The sequence below is a fragment of the Salvelinus namaycush genome, chromosome 10, assembly GCF_016432855.1.
Source record: "Salvelinus namaycush isolate Seneca chromosome 10, SaNama_1.0, whole genome shotgun sequence".
Taxonomy (NCBI): Eukaryota; Metazoa; Chordata; class Actinopteri; order Salmoniformes; family Salmonidae; genus Salvelinus; species Salvelinus namaycush.
The window spans coordinates 14,351,985-14,370,153 of record NC_052316.1 but is presented as its reverse complement, the minus strand read 5'-3'; the positions used below and the strand labels follow the sequence as shown (position 1 = coordinate 14,370,153).

Genomic DNA, 18,169 nt, shown 5'->3' with positions numbered 1-18,169 from the left:
AGGCCATTGAATGGCATTTATTTTCTTGTTCATGAAAATCAAGCCTATACAGAGTACATAACAACAGTCAAAAGTGGTCTCTACTGTTTTGAACACATAAAATAAGTGAAAACAATATAGCAGCTAGATATCTACGAGAAATTTGATTTCACCTGTCCAGTTCTTTCACATCCGTTTCCTCTAGACCAGGTATTCCCAAACTGGGGATTCCGTCGGGGGTATGCCAAAAAAAAATGTGATACACATTTTTTAAATGTATTTACAAAAAATAAAATAAAATCACATTTTCAAACGGTCCATTTATATTTTCTCGCCTGAGTAGCCTCGTTTCACTGCCAAAAAATAAAATTAAACCATCTAGTGTTCAGCAAAATAACAACACGATGTCAAATACAGGTAGCTTACTCAAATAATTAACATCCAATCACATTAACCGTTACTCGCTCGCGGGAATTCCACTAACGGTCTGTATGTAGCCAAACGTAGCTGCTGTTCATTCCGTTTGTAAGGCCCTCGTCCATAGAGACACACCAGCAGTACTACATCTGCACCTGTCAACGACACAAGTTGTTCTGCTTCCATGAGCACATCCAATGCTAGCACCAGTAATTCTACATTTGTTGTTAGCCCAGCTAGCATGGACACTGACAGTTGTGAATCTGATGCAGCCGAAGAGCTTCTGCCCCGAACAACAGACAGGGATATTGGACCATCGAAGAGGCGCAAATATGATGAGAACTACATTGATTTGGGGTTCACTTATATTGGGAGTAGTGCCTTTCCTCAGCCACGGTGTGTTATATGTGCAAAAAGCAACAGATACCATTAATAAGAAAGGGCTAGAAGCATCTTATATGGTGAGCTACCGAGTGGCTAGGACAGGCAAGCCGCATACTATTGTGGAGGACTTAATTCTGCCTGCTGCCGTGGATATGGCTGGGACAATGCTGGGGGAAAAGGCCAAAAAAACTATACAGACAATGCCTTCATCAAACAACACTGTTTCACGACGCACCAGTGACATGGCAGGAGATGGTTTGAAACAATTACTGCTTCGCATACAAGCCAGTGAATTCTATGTGTTACAGCTGGCACAGCTCCTGGTATATGTCCGTTACGTTTATGGGGGGTCAATTAAGGAAGACATCCTCTTCTGCAAACCACTGGAAACCAGGACAACAGGAGAGGATATTTTTAAAGTACTGGACAGCTTTGTGACATCAAATGGACTTTGGTGGTCAAGATATGTTGGTATCTGTACTAATGGCGCAAAAGCCATGACAGGGAGACATAGTGGAGTGGTAACGCATGTGCAAGCAGTTGCTCCCGACGCCACTTGGGTACACTGCAGCATCCACGAGAGGCTCTTGCTGCCAAGGGTATGCCTGACAGCTTGAAAGATGTTTTGGACACTACAGTGAAAATGGTTAACTTTGTTAAAGCAAGGCCCCTGAACTCTTGTGTATTTTCTGCACTATGCAACGATACGGGCAGCGACCATGTAATGCTTTTACAACATACAGAAGTGCGCTGGTTATCAAGGGGGAAAGTATTGACACGTTTTTTTGAATGGAGAGACGAGCTTAAAGTTTTCTTTACTGACCATAATCTTCACTTGTCTGACCGCTTGCATGATGACGAGTTTCTCACACGACTGGCCTATCTGGGTGATGTTTTTTCTCGCCTGAATGATCGGAATCTAGGATTACAGGGACTCTCCGCAACTATATTCAATGTGCGGGACAAAATTTAGTCTATGATTAAGAAGTTGGAGCTCTTCTCTGTCTGCATTAACAAGGACAACACACAGGTCTTTCCATCATTGTATGATTTTTTGTGTGCAAATGAACTCAAGCTTAGGGACAATGTCAAATGTGACATAGCGAAGCACATGAGTGAGTTGGGTGCGCAACTACGTAAGTACTTTCCCCGAAACAGATGACACAAACAACTGGATTCGTTATCACTTTCATGCCCTGCCTCCAGTCCACTTATCGATATCTGAACAAGAGAGCCTCATCGAAATTGCCACAAGCTGTTCTGTGAAAATTGTATTTAATCAGAAGCCACTGCCAGATTTCTGGATTGGGCTGCGCTCAGAGTATCCGCAAATCGCGCTGTTAAGACACTGATGCCCTTTGCAACCACATACCTATGTGAGAGTGGACTCTCGGCCCTCACTAGCATGAAAACGAAATACAGGCACAGACTGTGTATGAAAAATGATTTAAGACTGAGACTCTCTCCAATACAACCCAACATTGCAGAGTTATGTGCATGCTTTCAAGCTTACCCTTCTCATTAACCTGTGGTGAGTAATTCACAATTTTAGATGAACAAATAAAGTTTTATATGTAAGATGGCTAAATAAAGAGCAAAATTATTGATCATTATTATATTATTATTTGTGCCCTGGTCCTATAAGAGCTTTTTGTCACTTCCCACTAGCCGGGTTGTGACAAAAACTCACACTCATTCTTATGTTTAATAAATGTATCGTATAGTGTGTGTGTGGCAGGCTTACAATGATGGCAAAAAACAACATTTGAGAGTGCACTGACCCTGGCGCTAGAGGGGGTACAGCTGGACGTTGAATGTTTGAAGGGGCACGGGACTATAAAAAGTTTGGGAACCACTGCTCTAGACAATTGAGATGCATCAAAACAGTTGATATGAGTTGATATGGTTAACAGTGTCAAAACAATCTCCAGCCACTATCCCTACAGTGTTTGCAGATCTGAAGTTACCCAGATAAGTGTTAGCAATATGGTAATGGCTCCGCCTAGGCATCCAATAGCTTTCCCCATATTGCTTATACCTATCCAGTTCCTCCATATCTGCAAACACTGAAGAAGTACAGTAGCGGCTAGTGGATGTTTTCAGACTCGTGACCCCTACATGGGGGTCTCACTGTTGCGATGCTTCACTGAGTCGTTTTTCTGGCAGATGAGCTGGTAGGGCTTCTCATTCTCTTCAATCACTGAGTTGCCCACCTCAACATCCTGGCTCTGCAACTCCTGGCGAGACAGGTGCTCCACGATGCCTGCCCCGATAGAGTCCCCCAGCACGTTGGTGGTGGTCCTTAAGCGATCCCTGCACAGGTACACCCACATTATATAGTACACGCACAAACACACACATTGACTCTGAACTGGTACCCCCTGTATATAGCCCCGCTATTGTTATTTACTGCTGCTCTTTAATTATTTGTTTTTCTTATCTCTTACTTATTTTTATTTTTTCTTAGGTATTTTCGGTATTTAAAACGGTATTGTTGGTTAAGGGCTTGTAAGTAAGCATTTCACTGTAAGGTTGTACCTGTTGTATTCGGTGCATGTCACACGCACACACATACATACATACACACACGCTTTGTCAGGGTCTCAACCCCTGCTCAGCCACACAAAAACACAAGGCAGTCTTTGGGGTAATCCACCCACAAGTAATCAACCCAAAATGTATTCAAATGGTTTCCAACCACAATACCACAGCACAAAATTAGATAGGGCTAGTTGTAAACTTCATTAATTACAATAATCTGATGTGCATAATGCATCAATAACCTGTTCTAGTGGGGTGGCGGCCTCAAAGTGACATTTAGGCAGACTTACAGGAACCAATCCACAGCGATGATCAGCGTTATGTCCTCTGTGGGCAGTCCCACCGATGTCAATACGATTACCATGGTAACCAGACCAGCCTGTGGGATGCCTGCTGCGCCGATGCTGGCAGCTGTTGCTGTGATACTGTGGAGGAGGTGGCGACAGCGCCATTTAATAACAGAGACAAACACACACACACACACATTGGGGAGTGATATGAATATAGAGAAGTATAAATCAACACTCCATGGTAGAGGTTAACCCTCTTGGTAGTGAAGTCAATAGAAGAAAGTCAATAACATGGAGGAGTTCGGCGAAGACCACAAAATCAATCTTATCAAGACCAAGAAAAGTCTTTGTTATTTTCTCTCCTTCAACTAATGTGGACATAAAATTAGCTGATATAGCCTTTACAAGTATTTTACTGTAAGATTAGTTCACATTAACATGACTTAATAGGTCTGATAGTTGAAGGGCAACGGAGGCCTTGCAGGTTGAATCAAGGACTTTTTAACTGACGACCCACAAAGGGTTCTCATGAATAGGGCCCTCTCTGATGAACTGGCACTGAATGCAGGGGCACCCCAGGGGTGTGTCCTTTCACCGTTGTTGTTCTCTATCTACACTAGTGAGATGAAAATCCAAGGAAACAATGTGAGCCTTTTCAAGTATGCGGATGACATGGCTCTGGTGAGACTATTTTTCAAAGATGCTAAGTCAGATGGGGACAGCTATTTTAAACAGGCCAACAACTTTCAATAAAGGTGCCGGTCAAGTACCCTCCACATCAGTGTGGACAAGACAAAGGAGTTGATCATCAATGGCAACGACCTTCCAATGTCCCAAACACTCTCTCTGAATGACCAACCAGGGGAGGTGGTTGAGTGTTTCAAATACTTAGGGACACAAATTGATGACAAGCTGAGCTTTACAGAGAATGCAGCGTATTTTTTTAAAGCAAGCCAACGCCTGTTTTTAATCAGGAAATTGAAAGAGGTTTGGGGTCAGCCAGGTTGTGGAGAGGGTGTACAGCAATCTGGTGGAGAGCTTCTTCACGTTCAATATGACGTTCAGTCTGGTATGGCAATACGTTCAGTCTGGTATGGTAATCTGAGCGTGAGGAGCAAAAGCAAACTGACCAGAATAGTAAACACAGCCAGCAAAGTAACTGGTCAACCACAGGCACATTTGAGCAGTCTGTCCACAAGGCAACCAAAAGGAAGCCACTGGCTGTCGTTGGCAACACCTCCCACCCTCTACACCCTCAGTTTGAGAGGCTTCCCTCTGGCCGGCGCTTCAGAATGCCCATAGCCAAGAACAATGTGTTTAAACATTAATTAGTTGATTGTGCTGTTGGACTACTAAATGCAACATAAATTGTATCGGTATATACACGTATCTATTTAACAGTGCAGTTGGGGCAGCGGTCAGTTGTGAGTGAATCTATCAATGTCCTCTATGTTTCCAGTGTATGCAGTATGATGGACTGACTGGTTTAAATGTGTGTGATGTGAGAATGTACAGTTGAAGTCGGAAATTTACATACACCTTAGCCAAATACATTTAAACTCAGTTTTTCACAATTCCTGACATTTAATCCTAGTAACAATTCCCTGTCTTAGGTCAGTTAGGATCACCACTTTATTTTAAGAATGTGAAATGTCTGAATAATAGTAGAGAGAATGATTTATTTCAGATGTTATTTCTTTCATCACACTCCCAGTGGGTCAGAAGTTTACATACACTCAATTAGTATTTGGTAGCATGGCCTTAAAATTGTTTAACTATGGGTCAAATGTTCCACACAATAAGCTTCCACACAATAAGTAGAGGTGAATTTTGGCCCATTCCTCCTGACAGAGCTGGTGTAACTGAGTCAGGTCTTTCGGATTGAGTTCAGGGCTTTGTGATGGCCACTCCAATACCTTGACTTTGTTGTCCTTAAGCCATTTTGCCACAACTTTGGAAGTATGCTTGGGGTCATAGTCCATTTGGAAGACCCATTTGTGACCAAGCTTTAACTTCCTGACTGATGTCTTGAGATGTTGCTTCAATATATCCACATAATTCTCCATCCTCATGATGCCATCTATTTTGTGAAGTGCACCAGTCCCTCCTGCAGAAAAGCACCCCCACAACATGATGCTGCCACCTCCGTGCTTCACGGTTGGGATGGTGTTCTTCGGCTTGCAAGCCTCCCCCTTTTTCCTCCAAACATAATGATGGTCATTATGGCCAAACAGTTCTATTTTTGTTTCATCAGACCAGAGGACATTTCTCTAAAAAGTACGATCTTTGTTCCCCATGTGCAGTTGCATACCATAGTCTGGCTTTTTTATGGCGGTTTTGGAGCAGTGGCTTCTTCCTTGCTGAGCGGACTATCAGGTTATGTCGATATAGGACTCGTTTTACTGTGGATATAGATACTTTTGTACCTTCTTCCTCCAGCATCTTCACAAGGTCCTTTGCTGTTGTTCTGGGATTGATTTGCACTTTTCGCACCAAAGTACGTTCATCTCTAGGAGACACAACGTGTCTCCTTCCTGAGAGGTATGAAGGCTGCGTGTTCCCATGGTGTTTATACTTGTGTACTCTTGTTTGTACAGATGAACGTGGTACCTTCATGCGTTTGGAAATTGCACCCAAGGATGAACCAGACTTGTGGAGGTCTACAATATTTTTTCTGAGGTCTTGGCTGATTTCTTTTGATTTTTCCCATGATGTCAAGCAAAGAGGTACCGAGTTTGAAGGTAGGCCTTGAAATACATCCACAGGCACACCTCCAATTGACTCAAATTATGTCAATTAGCCTATCAGAAGCTTCTAAAGCCATGACATCATTTTCTGGACTTTTCCAAGCTGTTTAAAGGCAGTCAACTTAGTGTATGTAAACTTCTGAACCACTGGAATTGTGATAGAGTGAAATATAAGTTAAATAATCTGTCTGTAAACAATTGTTGGAAAAATTACTTGTGTCATGCACAAAGTAGATATCGTAACCGACTTGCCAAAACTATAGTTGTTAAACAAGAAATTTGTGGAGTGGTTGAAAAACAAGTTTTAATGACTCCAACCAAAGTGTATGTAAACTTCCGACTTAAACTGTATGTGTGTGTGTGTGATCCTTTTAATGTAAAGTGATGCCAAAGATAAATGTCCATCTGGATGGACAATACAGTTTTATTCTATTCAATAGCACATTGATAGCATTGTGCCTTATCAGATCGTGTCTTTAGACTGACCTGATGGTGAGGATCTGGCCAAAGTTGAGTTCCATGTCGTTGACTTGGGCGATGAAGATGGCTGCCACGGCTTCGTAGAGGGCAGTGCCATCCATGTTGATGGTGGCACCCACGGGCAGGATGAAGCGTGTCACTCTCTTGTCCACACGGTTGTTCTCCTCCAGACAGCGGAAGGTGATGGGCAGGGTGGCAGAGCTATGGCAGGAGTGGTAGATAATGGAAGACCTTGTGAGATCATAATAGTCCGAACAACAACTAGAGGATGTCCCCAGGGAAATGAATTAGCCTGACCCTGAATCAGTTCATGAGTTCATACATCCACCTAGAGGAATTGCAAAATCAGTTTATGTACCCACCCTGAATCAGTTCATACACCCACCTAGAGGATGTTCCCAGTGCTGTAATGAGGGCCTGCAGAAGGCCAGCCATGAAAGTGTAGGGGTTCTTCCTGGTGACCAGGAAGTAGAGCAGGGGCAGGACAAACAAGCCGTGGATGAGCAGACCCACGATGACAGACACCGTGTACATCCCCAGCTGACCTCCCACCTCGGCCAGATTCTTCATCTCCACGATCTTAGCTGCTATGAGGAACAGGATGCCAACTGGAGCATACCTGACAGAGAGAGGGAGGAGGAGAGAGAAAGACAGAGATAGTTTACACTCTCACCTATTACAACAATTCCACCAAAAGCAACTGTTTCAAGAGATATACTGTATGTGAGAAGTAATGGTAGGGGCACGTTAGAGTTCATTAGCATGTTACTTTGTGAACACTAATCTGACTACTGACCAGATGATGATGGCCACCAGGCGCATGATGGCTTCGTTGAGGCAGTCGAAAAAGTCCCTGAGGGCCTGTCCTTGCTGCTTCATGCTGCCGATGACCAGGCCGAAGCACATGGAGAACACCACCAGACCCAGGGCGTTCACCCCGTTAGAGGAACCAGACACGGGGATCATCTCTACCACTGTCTCCTGGAGCAGGAGGAGAACAGCCATCCATATAATATTTACATTTTTCCAAAGTAACAGTAGCTCTTTTCTCCCCCAAAGGACTTTGGGGTAAGTCACCCCATTCACCACTAATATGTATCACCCACCTGGATGGTCTGCAGCACTCTGCTCATGTTAACAGCCAAGGCAGCCTCTGTAGCGTTGAGGGAGTCAGTCAGACTGAGGGCAACAGTCACGTTCTTCGTGTGGATGGTCTTCTTGTATACCGTTTTGTACTGATATATAACACATATTTTGTTGTAAAAAAAATCTACCGTAGCAGTGTAAAGTATCAGTCCTCAAAAATATACTGTAATGGTGAGTGAACATTTTAACTCAGTGTATTGGGAATCGGCAACATGATCAATCATGTTGAAGTGAATTCCCTTACCTGCTTGAAACAGGCTTCCACCAAATTAGGAGGGAACATGTTCCTGAAAGATAAACAATGGTAAAGTTTTTTTCCTTCAGCATCTATCACAGTGAATAAAGGCCAATAAATGATTCATACCGCATATTGACACCGTAATTTAGATCATACAGTAGTTTACTCACCTGATGAGATCCAGGAAGGCGTCAGCTGCTTGTACCGGCTCTATGGTACCGCTAGAGGCCACTGGGCTGTCCCTATGGCCTTTCCCTGGTTTGATGACGATCACAATGACTATGCCTATGAAGACAGCGATGAGGGTGGTCACCATGTAATAACCCACAGCCCGCATTCCCATCTTCCCAGACGCTTTGCTGTCCAGAGAGGAAATACCTGCAAGACAAGACAAAGTTCATTCCTTTCTCATGAACACTCTAGGTACTTCCACTGTACCAACTCACTTTGAAACTCAACATTGCAAGAAGTAGTATTAGGGTGAAGAACAGTAGCTTAGTATGGAAAATAGTAGCTTGCAGGAGGGGTGAGCGATCACCATAATATGACAATCATTTTGAGTTTGAGAAAAGCAATACATACATGCAAATAATGACGCTAATAAAGCAGAACTCCTGTGACCAGCTACCTGTGACCAGGCTGGAGACGATGAGAGGCAGAACCAGCATCTGCAACATCCTCATCAGCAGCTCTCCAGGGAAGGCAAAGTACTTGATCTCCCTGAGGGTCAGGTTGTGGGGCCGCAGGGCGAAACCCAGCATGACACCTGGACACACACACAGGGGACATGATTTCAAGGCTGGTGCGTTGATGAAGAATACTGTATTTCAAGTCATCTCGACACAGACTTCTTTACCTAGGGCTACAGCTCATATACCTGTGTAATTATAATAATACTGCAGTTATTATTGTTTTTTAAATTAAAATTGTATTAACTATCAACAAACTACCCATAACCTTAGCCTTAACCCTTAACCCCACCTTAAGCTTTGCCCTAAACCTAGAAAGACAGTAAGCGAGTATCTCGTCTACTTGCCCAGAGCCACTGCTGAGATGGTGAGGAGGACAAAGAGGTTGCGTCTCAGGAAGCCCTTGACGCTCTCCTTAGTGATGGTGCTCATCCTGTCCTTGGTGCTGGCCGCTCTCTTCTGCATGGCCCTATGTAGCCGCCGCCAGAGGCCTCGATTGGGGAGGGGGGGCTTGTCAGCGTCCTCGTTCAGGAAAAGGCTGCCAGTGTTGGGGGGCTTCTCATTCACAATCAGCTCCAGCACCTGGTCCAGGAGGCAGGTTTCGTGGGAAACTGGAGGAGAGAAAAAGCCCCGCCTTATCTCAGCTCATTGGTCACCATAGCAACACCCAGGTGTAGCACGCGCTCCAGCAGGTACATTGCACTGGTCATCCCCAAAGCCAACACTTCCTTTGGCCGCCTTTCATTCCAGTTCTCTACTGCCAATGACTGGAACGAATTGCTTTAAGAATCAGCTGTCTGAGCAGCTTACCGATCACTGTACCTGCACACAGCCAATCTGTAAATAGCACACCCGACTACCTCATCCCCATATTATTACTTACCCTCTTGCTCTTTTGCACCCCAGTATCTCTACTTGCACATAATCATCTGCACATCTATCACTCCAGTATTAATGATAAATTGTAATTATTTTCGCCTCTAGGGCCTATTTATTGCCTACCTCATTACTCTTCTACATCTGCACACACTGTACATAGATTTTTCTATTTTTCTATTTTTCTTTTGTGTTATTGACTGTACGTTTGTTTATGTGTAACTCTGTGTTGTTGTTTTTGTCGCACTGCTTTGCTTTATCTTGGCCAGGTCGCAGTTGTAAATGAGAACTTGTCTCAAATTGTAAGGGGTGCGAAATCGGTGGCAGGGAAGTCAGACGCAGGATAGCAGAACTTGGTAATAGCCGGAGCAGTTTAATAGCAAAACCCACAGCATAAAAATAACAAGAATAATTGGGTACAAAACCCGTCGCGCACCAAACAACACGTGCACAAGCATTTACAATAAACAATCCCACACAAAGACATGGGGGGAACATAGGGTTAAATACACAACAAATGATTGAGGGAATTGGAACCAGGTGTGAGGAAAAACAAGACAAAACACATGGAAAATGAAAAGTGGATCGATGATGGCTAGAAGACCGGCGACGCCGACCGCCGAGCGCCGCCCGAACAAGGAGAGGACCCGACTTCGGTGGAAGTCGTGACACAAATGGCCTAGCTTGTTAAATAAAGGTGAAATAAAATAAAAAATAAAAAGAGAAGATGGAGACTATAAGCATTATGTTATAATGCAGTGAATAAACAGTGTGCATGAAGTGCACAGGAGCTCTTGATAGAGGAGTTGGTTGGAAATATTGATCAATTAAGCACTCAAGAACCTGATGGTCATTGCTAATATTTAAAAAGTGATGGATGAGCTTTGATGAAATGCATGACAAATACATACAGTGCAGGATCACAGCTCTGCTGTTACGTCCGTTATTGGAAAGAGACCAAGGTGCAGCGTTGTAGGCGAACATCTTACTTTTATTTAAAATGAACACCAAAACCAACAAAATACAAAACGAACGTAAAGTTCTGCAGGCTATACAGCAACTAACAAAATCAAGATCCCACAACCTAAGGTGGGAAAAAAGGCTGCCTAAGTATGATCCCCAATCAGAGACAACGATAGACAGCTGCCTCTGATTGGGAACCATACCCGGCCAACAAAGAAATAGAAAAACTAGAATGCCCACCCAAATCACACCCCGACCTAACCAAATAGAGAAATAAAAAGGCTCTCTAAGATCAGGGCGTGACAGTACCACCCCCCCCCCCCCCCCAAAGGTGCGGCCGCAAAACCTGACTCCATAGAGGAGGGTCCGGGTGGGCATCTAGCCTCTGTGGTGGCTCCGGTTCGGGACGTAGACCCCGCTCCGCTCGCTGATCCCTTCGCTTCCGTGGAACCGGACCGTAGATCGTTGCCGGGGACTCCGGACCGTAGATCGTCGCCGGAGGAACTAGACCGTGGATCGTCACCGGAGGAACCGGACCGTGGATCGTCGCGGACTACGGACCGTAGATCGTCGTCGCGGACTCCGGACTGGGGACCGTCGTCGCGGACTCTGGACTGGGGACCGTCGCTAGAGGCTCCGGACTGGGGACCGTCGCTGGAGGCTCCGGACTGGGGACCGTCACTGGAGGCTTCGTGCCATGGATCATCACTGCAGGCTTCGTGCCATGGATCATCACTGCAGGCTCCGGGCCATGGATCATCACTGGAGGCTTCGTGCCATGGATCATCACTGGAGGCTTCGTGCCATGGATCATCACTGGAGGCTTCGTGCCATGGATCATCACTGTAGGCTTCGGGCCATGGATCATCACTGGAGGCTTTGTGCCATGGATCATCACTGGAGGCTTGTGCCATGTATCATCACTGGAGGCTTTCTTGCCATGGATCATCACTGGAGGCTTCGGGCCATGGATCATCATTGGAGGCTTCGGGCCATGGATCATCACTGGAGGCTTCGGGCCATGGATCATCACTGGAGGCTTCGTGCCATGGATCATCACTGGAGGCTTCGTGCCATGGATCATCACCGGAGGCTTCATGCCATGGATCATCACTGGAGGCTTCGGGCCATGGATCATCACTGGAGGCTTCGTGCCATGGATCATCACTGGAGGCTTCGGGCCATGGATCACCACTGGAGGCTTCGGGCCATGGATCATCACTGGAGGCTTCGTGCCATGGATCATCACTGGAGGCTTCGTGCAATGGATCATCACCGGAGGCTGGCCCGAAGCCTGCCATGGATCATCACTGGAGGCTTCGGGCCATGGATCACCACTGGAGGCCGGGTGCGTAGAGCTGGCACAGGACGCACTGGGCTGTGAAGGCGCACCGGAGACACAGTGCGCAGAGCCGGCGCAGGATATCCTGGGCCGAGGAGGTGCACCGGAGGTCTGGAGCGTAGAGCTGGCACAACGCGTCCTGGCTGGATGCTCACCCTAGCCCGGCAACTGCGGGGCGCTGGCACAGGACGCACTGGGCTGTGAAGGCGCACCGGAGACACAGTGCGCAGAGCCGGCACAGGATATCCTGGGCCCAAGAGACGCAACGGAGACCAGGAGAGCTGAGCTGGCACAATCCGTCCTGGCTGAATGCCCACTCTAGCACGGCAAATGCGGGGAGCTGGCACAGAGCGCACCGGGCTGTGGATGCGTACCAGAGACACAGTACGTGTAACCGCAAAGCATGGTGCCTGAAGGGTCACACACTCCTCAAAGCGACTGTCTTGCTCCAGACTCCAACCCCTCCAAACTCTTTCGTCCCTCTCCACTGCCAACCACTCCTCGCTCAAACGGTCCAAGAATTCCTCCTCGGTCTCAGACTCACACCTCAGCACCGACGCCCACATCATCTGCCCCCCCAAAACATTTTTGGGGGCTGACTCTCGGGTTTCCGTCATGTCCTCTCCTCCTGACCACGCTGCTTGGTCTGTTTGTGGTGGGATCTTCTGTTACGTCCGTTGTTGGAAGGAGACCAAGGTGCAGCGTGGTAGGCGAACATCTTACTTTTATTTAAAATGAACACCAAAACCAACACAATACAAAACGAACGTAAAGTTCTGCAGGCTATACAGCAACTAACAAAATCAAGATCCCACAACCTAAGGTGGGAAAAAAGGCTGCCTAAGTATGATCCCCAATCAGAGACAACGATAGACAGCTGCCTCTGATTGGGACCCATACCCGGCCAACAAAGAAATAGAAAAACTAGAATACCCACCCAAATCACACCCCGACCTAACCAAATAGAGAAATAAAAAGGCTCTCTAAGGTCAGGGCATGACATCTGCACTGAAATACGAGTTATTTTCTGAATGATGATCTTCCTACATGGTCCAAGGCAATCCTTGTGGAGGCAAACAGTGTGTCTGTAGCTGATGCCCTTCCAGATCTTTCTCTGAATGGCCTTTATATCTCTACAGCTTCCCCCAAGGATCAACACTAACTAGAGGTGACCAGTGGCAACATGGTCCACAGGGAATGTCCTCCTATTCTGTCTTACTGCCCATTGATCCTCTTTGTTCATTGTTTTGCTCTGCTCTGTCTATAAATGTTCACAATGCAATCCATCCATCCATCGTGGCGAGGACTGTTGAATGACCCTTGCTCCATATCTATCATTTAGCTTGGTTTCAGTAGCATAATACTTCCCGCACTGTAGAAAACAGTGTCTCTGTTTTAACGAATCAGCGGATCAAGTCATCCGGGCGGCAGGTAGCCTAGTTGGTTAGAGTGTTGGACTAGTAACCGAAAGGTTGCAACATCGAAATCCCCGAGCTGACAGGGGACCCTGAACAAGGCAGTTAACCCACTGTTCCTAGGCCGTCATTGAAAATAAGAATTTGTTCTTAACTGACTTGCCTAGTTAAATAAAGGTAAAATAAAAAACAAAAGAATCCATTGTGATACTTACCTTGATTGAAACGTACTAACACTGTTTTACAATGAATCATAAAGCCACAAATAACAGTGAATGGGGTTCTATTCAGTCTCACATAGTAGGCTTAATTGATGTGGGCATTGTGTGCTTCAATAAGTGGATAAAATGACGGAATTCTCCATGCAGTTATTATTCAAATGGATGGCCACTTGTGAATCCTTTCACAAATCTATTCATTAGAAACAGAAAAGCATTATTGTGCTGCATATACAGTGTGCAAGCTATGTCAATGAATGCCCTCCAGAAGAATGAAATGGGCCAGGTCCAAATCATATCATATACGTAACTGATCCCAGGAAATGTACCTATTACGTACCTTAATAATCAAACTTTACTCCCAAAGGGGTGAATTCAGGCAGCATACAGGCATTACTGTACACTCAATGAAGATCCAACCACATTGGCAGCTCTGTAGTCAACATTATATTTCTATTGGCGAAGTTCTTTATGTTTCACCCTAATGAACACGCCCTGCGTGTCCTCCCTGGCAAGCTGGCAGGCTGGCAAGCGTTGCCAGTCCTGGTTCAGACGCTCAGCAGTATGGTATTAAAGTGGGACGTAAAGGTAACGTAAAAGTAATGGCGGACTGAACGAAGTTATGTAGAGCACCTCAAGATAAAACATAATATTCGAAATATCTGCTAAATTAGACTAAAATATTAGCACTAAATAATCTGGTGGGTGATAACCTTCAATCTGGATAATAACACAAAACAAATCCTAAGACTAGAGACATTTATCGACAAATATTACGAAAACAAGCAACACCCAAACATGACGGAGAGTAAGACAGGGGAACCGATTCAAAAACGAAAACGTGACTCCTCAACCGACACTGATGATCTAATATTCTCACCACCGGCAATGGTAAAGGTCGAAACCGATCTGTTAAAATCAATAAATGACAAACTGGGTATACTTGAATTAGTTAGTAAAGATATAAAAGAGTTGAAGGCAAGCCTAGAGATGAGTGATGAAAAAGCTGCGGCATTGGAGAAGGAAACACACGCGCTAAAAGGGACAGTCAATAAGATTGAAACCGAAATGAATGAAATTAAAAAGGAGAACACCGTTCTGAAGGAATGCTTACTGGACATACAAACTAGATCCATGAGAGAGAATTTGGTACTTACAAATATCCAAGAGAAAGAAGGAGAGGTTCCTGAATCTGTAGTTAGAGAGTTCCTTTTTGCAGCGCTTCAGATTCCACACGAAGTTATCGATAAGATCCAACTTGAACGTGTACACCGCCTCGGACAGAGAGGGCAGAGGTACGAACGCCCAATCGTTGCCAAATTTGCTTCATTTAAAGATAAAATAATGGTTAAAAGCCTGGGTAAAAGACTTGCTGGGACCAAAATTGGCATGAATGATCAGTTTCCGAAAGAAATTGCAGAACGGCGCAAAGTTCTGTATCCAATTTTCAAAGAAAATAGATTAAAAGCGAAACGAGTAGCTCTCGTCGTTGATAAACTATATATTGATAACCAGTTGTTCAGAGACACAAAGACTACTCCATGGTTATTTTAAAAATTACAAAGTTCTCATAGATGAGGAAAATAAACACAATTCAAGCCCGGTTATTGATTGTAACAATACAATACAAAATATAGCTTTTCTATAAATCTTCACATATAACTAATTGAACACAAGCACTATTTCTACATAGTGAAGATAAAAACTAAGTAAACAGAAGGCACAGTATGTGTGGATGGTGTGGTGTGTGTTTATTTTTATTTGTTATGTTTGGAAAGTTGAGTGAGTGAGTAATGAAATAGTTGCATATCCCAGAGCCAGTGTATTGCTGTGAGCCGGGTATGAGAGGGCTTTCAATGTTGTTCAGATGATGGATATACTTTTATAATGAATTATACGTCTTATTTATTTATTGTCCTATCATGGGGAACTACATTTTTAAAATAAATTATATCTAATTATTTATTATCCTATTTTAATGGTACGGTCCATGGCCCTATACCCTAGACACCCACATGAATGGCCCAGATACTAAGGAGAAGTCCCTAACTGTTTTATGTGCATGCTGTAAGCGGTCTGTATGCAGCCAAAATGAGGTCAGGGACCAAGAGCAGCACTGCCCCCTCAAGATTCTGAGCCTGCTTGGCAGGGTTGGTCCTGCAAAGCCAAAGCCCCCTAAAGGGAGAGCATAATAAACAAGGAAATTCTCAAAGCTGCTAATGAGAACCTTGACGACCTTGTACCTAGCCGGTGGGGATTCCGGTGGGGTGCCCCCACCCAGGCAGTGGCAGTGCTGGCAACACTAGCTGCAGTAACCCATGGGGAGGGGGTCACACTCGGACATTCAGAGAGGGGGTATATTATTGTGGCCCTGGTGGCACGAAATCAAGTCGGACTGCATGGAGATGGTTGGGAACATGGTCAAAACGGATGACCGTATTGTGGGTGTTTCAGGAAGAAGGTGTACATTTGACCTCCATCATCTAGGATGTGACAATGGTAAATAAATCTCTACATTTATGCTCATTTTTTGCGCGGTCTTGCAGGCCTTCTCATGCAGCTGCAACTGCAAGTACATTTGTAAATCATGACCCATCTTGAGTTGGGCTCTGGGATGGTGCAATTGTTGAGAGGGTGAGCTTATGGTTGTGTGGGGGTAAGGGCTGAATGTGTGTGGGTGTATGTGTGTATCCCACAACTGTTGCGAAGGAAGAAGTAAAAGATGTTAGGGACTATAGAGGATGATTCACAGCAATATGTAATAAAAATCGAGGTGAGGGCGATGGAAATGCATTTGGCAATGGATCTGCTTCGGTTCGGTGGATGGCGCTGTGTGCACTTTTCGAAGGATGGATCCCAGTCGGTCCGGGGCTGTGCGATGCGGGGGGTCGGGGGTGGTCTGCCGGGCATTGGGATGACAACCCAACTCGAGATGGGGGCTTTTGGCGGGTGGAATAGTGGGGACCAATTGGAGGTTTGCTTAGTGGAGATGCAAATGTCATGGTACAACTATATAGACACTCAATCATTATGTTACTTTTTAATAGGACGTTTACAAACATATATTTTGATAAAAATAATTGAAAGGTGTGTCTCATTATGGTAAGTGGTGAAATAAGTATAGCCAGTTACAATTGTAATGGCTTAGCAGATAATAAGAAAAGACGATCAGTATTTACCTGGCTAAAAGAGAAGGATTATAATATCTACTGTTTACAGGAAACCCATTCGACAGTTTTAGATGAAGTTTTGTGGAAAAAGAACTGGGGGGGCGAAATATATTTCTCCCATGGGCAAAGAAAGTCAAAAGGGGTGATGGTTTTAATTAAAAATAATTTTGATCCAAATGTGCAACTTGTCCAAACAGATCCTCAAGGTAGATGGATTATTTTAAATATGTTATTGGACAATAAACATATATGGCTTATTAACCTATACGGTCCGAATAATGATGATCCAAGCTTCTTTGACAATATATATAAGAATGTATCAACTCTACAAGCAACACTAGACTCTATTATTATAGTGGGAGATTTTAATACGGTCTTAAATACCTCTATGGACCGGAAAGGAAATCACACTACAAACTATCACCCTCAGGCACTTAAGGAAATCAGGAATGTCATGGATATATTGGAATTAGTGGATATATGGAGACTTAAATACCCTGACCTAGTGAGATATACATGGCGGAGGCTTAATCAAGCTAGTCGCCTTGACTACTTTCTTATATCATTCTCTCTGGCACCAAAAGTTAAAAAGTGTTTGATAGGGGACAGAATGCGGTCGGACCATCACATAATTGGCATATATATTACTCTTACAGAATTTCCACGTGGGCGAGGATATTGGAAATTTAATCAAAGCCTACTAGATGATAAATTGTTTAGGACTAGGACAGAAGAATTTATAACTGACTTTTTTAGACATAACATAGGTACAGCAGATCCCCATATTGTATGGGACACTTTTAAGTGTGCCTTTAGAGGCCATGCAATTCAGTACTCATCTATAAAACAAAAGCAATTTCGATCAAAAGAGTCCATATTAACAAAGGAAATTGAAGGACTAACAGTACAGTTAGATAACAATAAAAACGGTACCATAGAGGCACAGAATAAGTTAGAGGAAAAACAAAAAGAAATGGAGGAACTTATTCAAGAAAGATCCAGTGTAATATATTATAAAAAATAAAGCGAACTGGATGGAATATGGGGAAAAATGCACCAAATTATTTTTCAATCTTCAATATTGTCACGTTCCTGACCTATTTCTGTTAGTTTGTTGTATGTGTTAGTTGGTCAGGACGTGAGTTTGGGTGGGCATTCTATGTTTTCTGTTTCTATGTTGGTTTAAGGGTTGCCTGGTATGGCTCTTAATTAGAGGCAGGTGTTTGGCGTTTTCCTCTAATTGAGAGTCATATTTAGGTAGGTTGTTTCACAGT

General features: G+C 44.3%; 1 protein-coding gene across 1 annotated transcript; it reads right to left on the bottom strand.

Annotated features, from left to right (window-relative positions):
• Positions 1–2,894: 2,894 nt before the first annotated feature.
• Positions 2,895–12,709, bottom strand: LOC120055178 (excitatory amino acid transporter 1-like). Its single transcript, XM_039003098.1, has 11 exons — positions 12,481–12,709; positions 9,259–9,522; positions 8,851–8,988; positions 8,393–8,600; positions 8,229–8,271; positions 7,945–8,073; positions 7,635–7,819; positions 7,224–7,457; positions 6,845–7,039; positions 3,612–3,746; positions 2,895–3,093 (listed from the first exon to the last, which is right to left on the bottom strand). Exons 1-11 carry the CDS (start codon positions 12,707–12,709, stop codon positions 2,895–2,897), a joined length of 1,959 nt encoding a protein of 652 aa, XP_038859026.1.
• Between the last annotated feature and the right edge of the window lie 5,460 nt (positions 12,710–18,169).

Excerpts from the sequence above, each read along its gene's own strand:
- LOC120055178 (XM_039003098.1), bottom strand. The coding sequence starts at position 12,709 with ATGACGGAAACCCGAGAGTCAGCCCCCAAAAATGTTTTGGGGGGGCAG. Across the intron at positions 9,523-12,480 it reads ACCATGCTTTGCGGTTACAC|TTTCCCACGAAACCTGCCTC; the intron begins GTACTGTGTCTC and ends TCTCTCCTCCAG. Across the intron at positions 8,272-8,392 it reads GCCTTCCTGGATCTCATCAG|GAACATGTTCCCTCCTAATT; the intron begins GTGAGTAAACTA and ends TTTATCTTTCAG.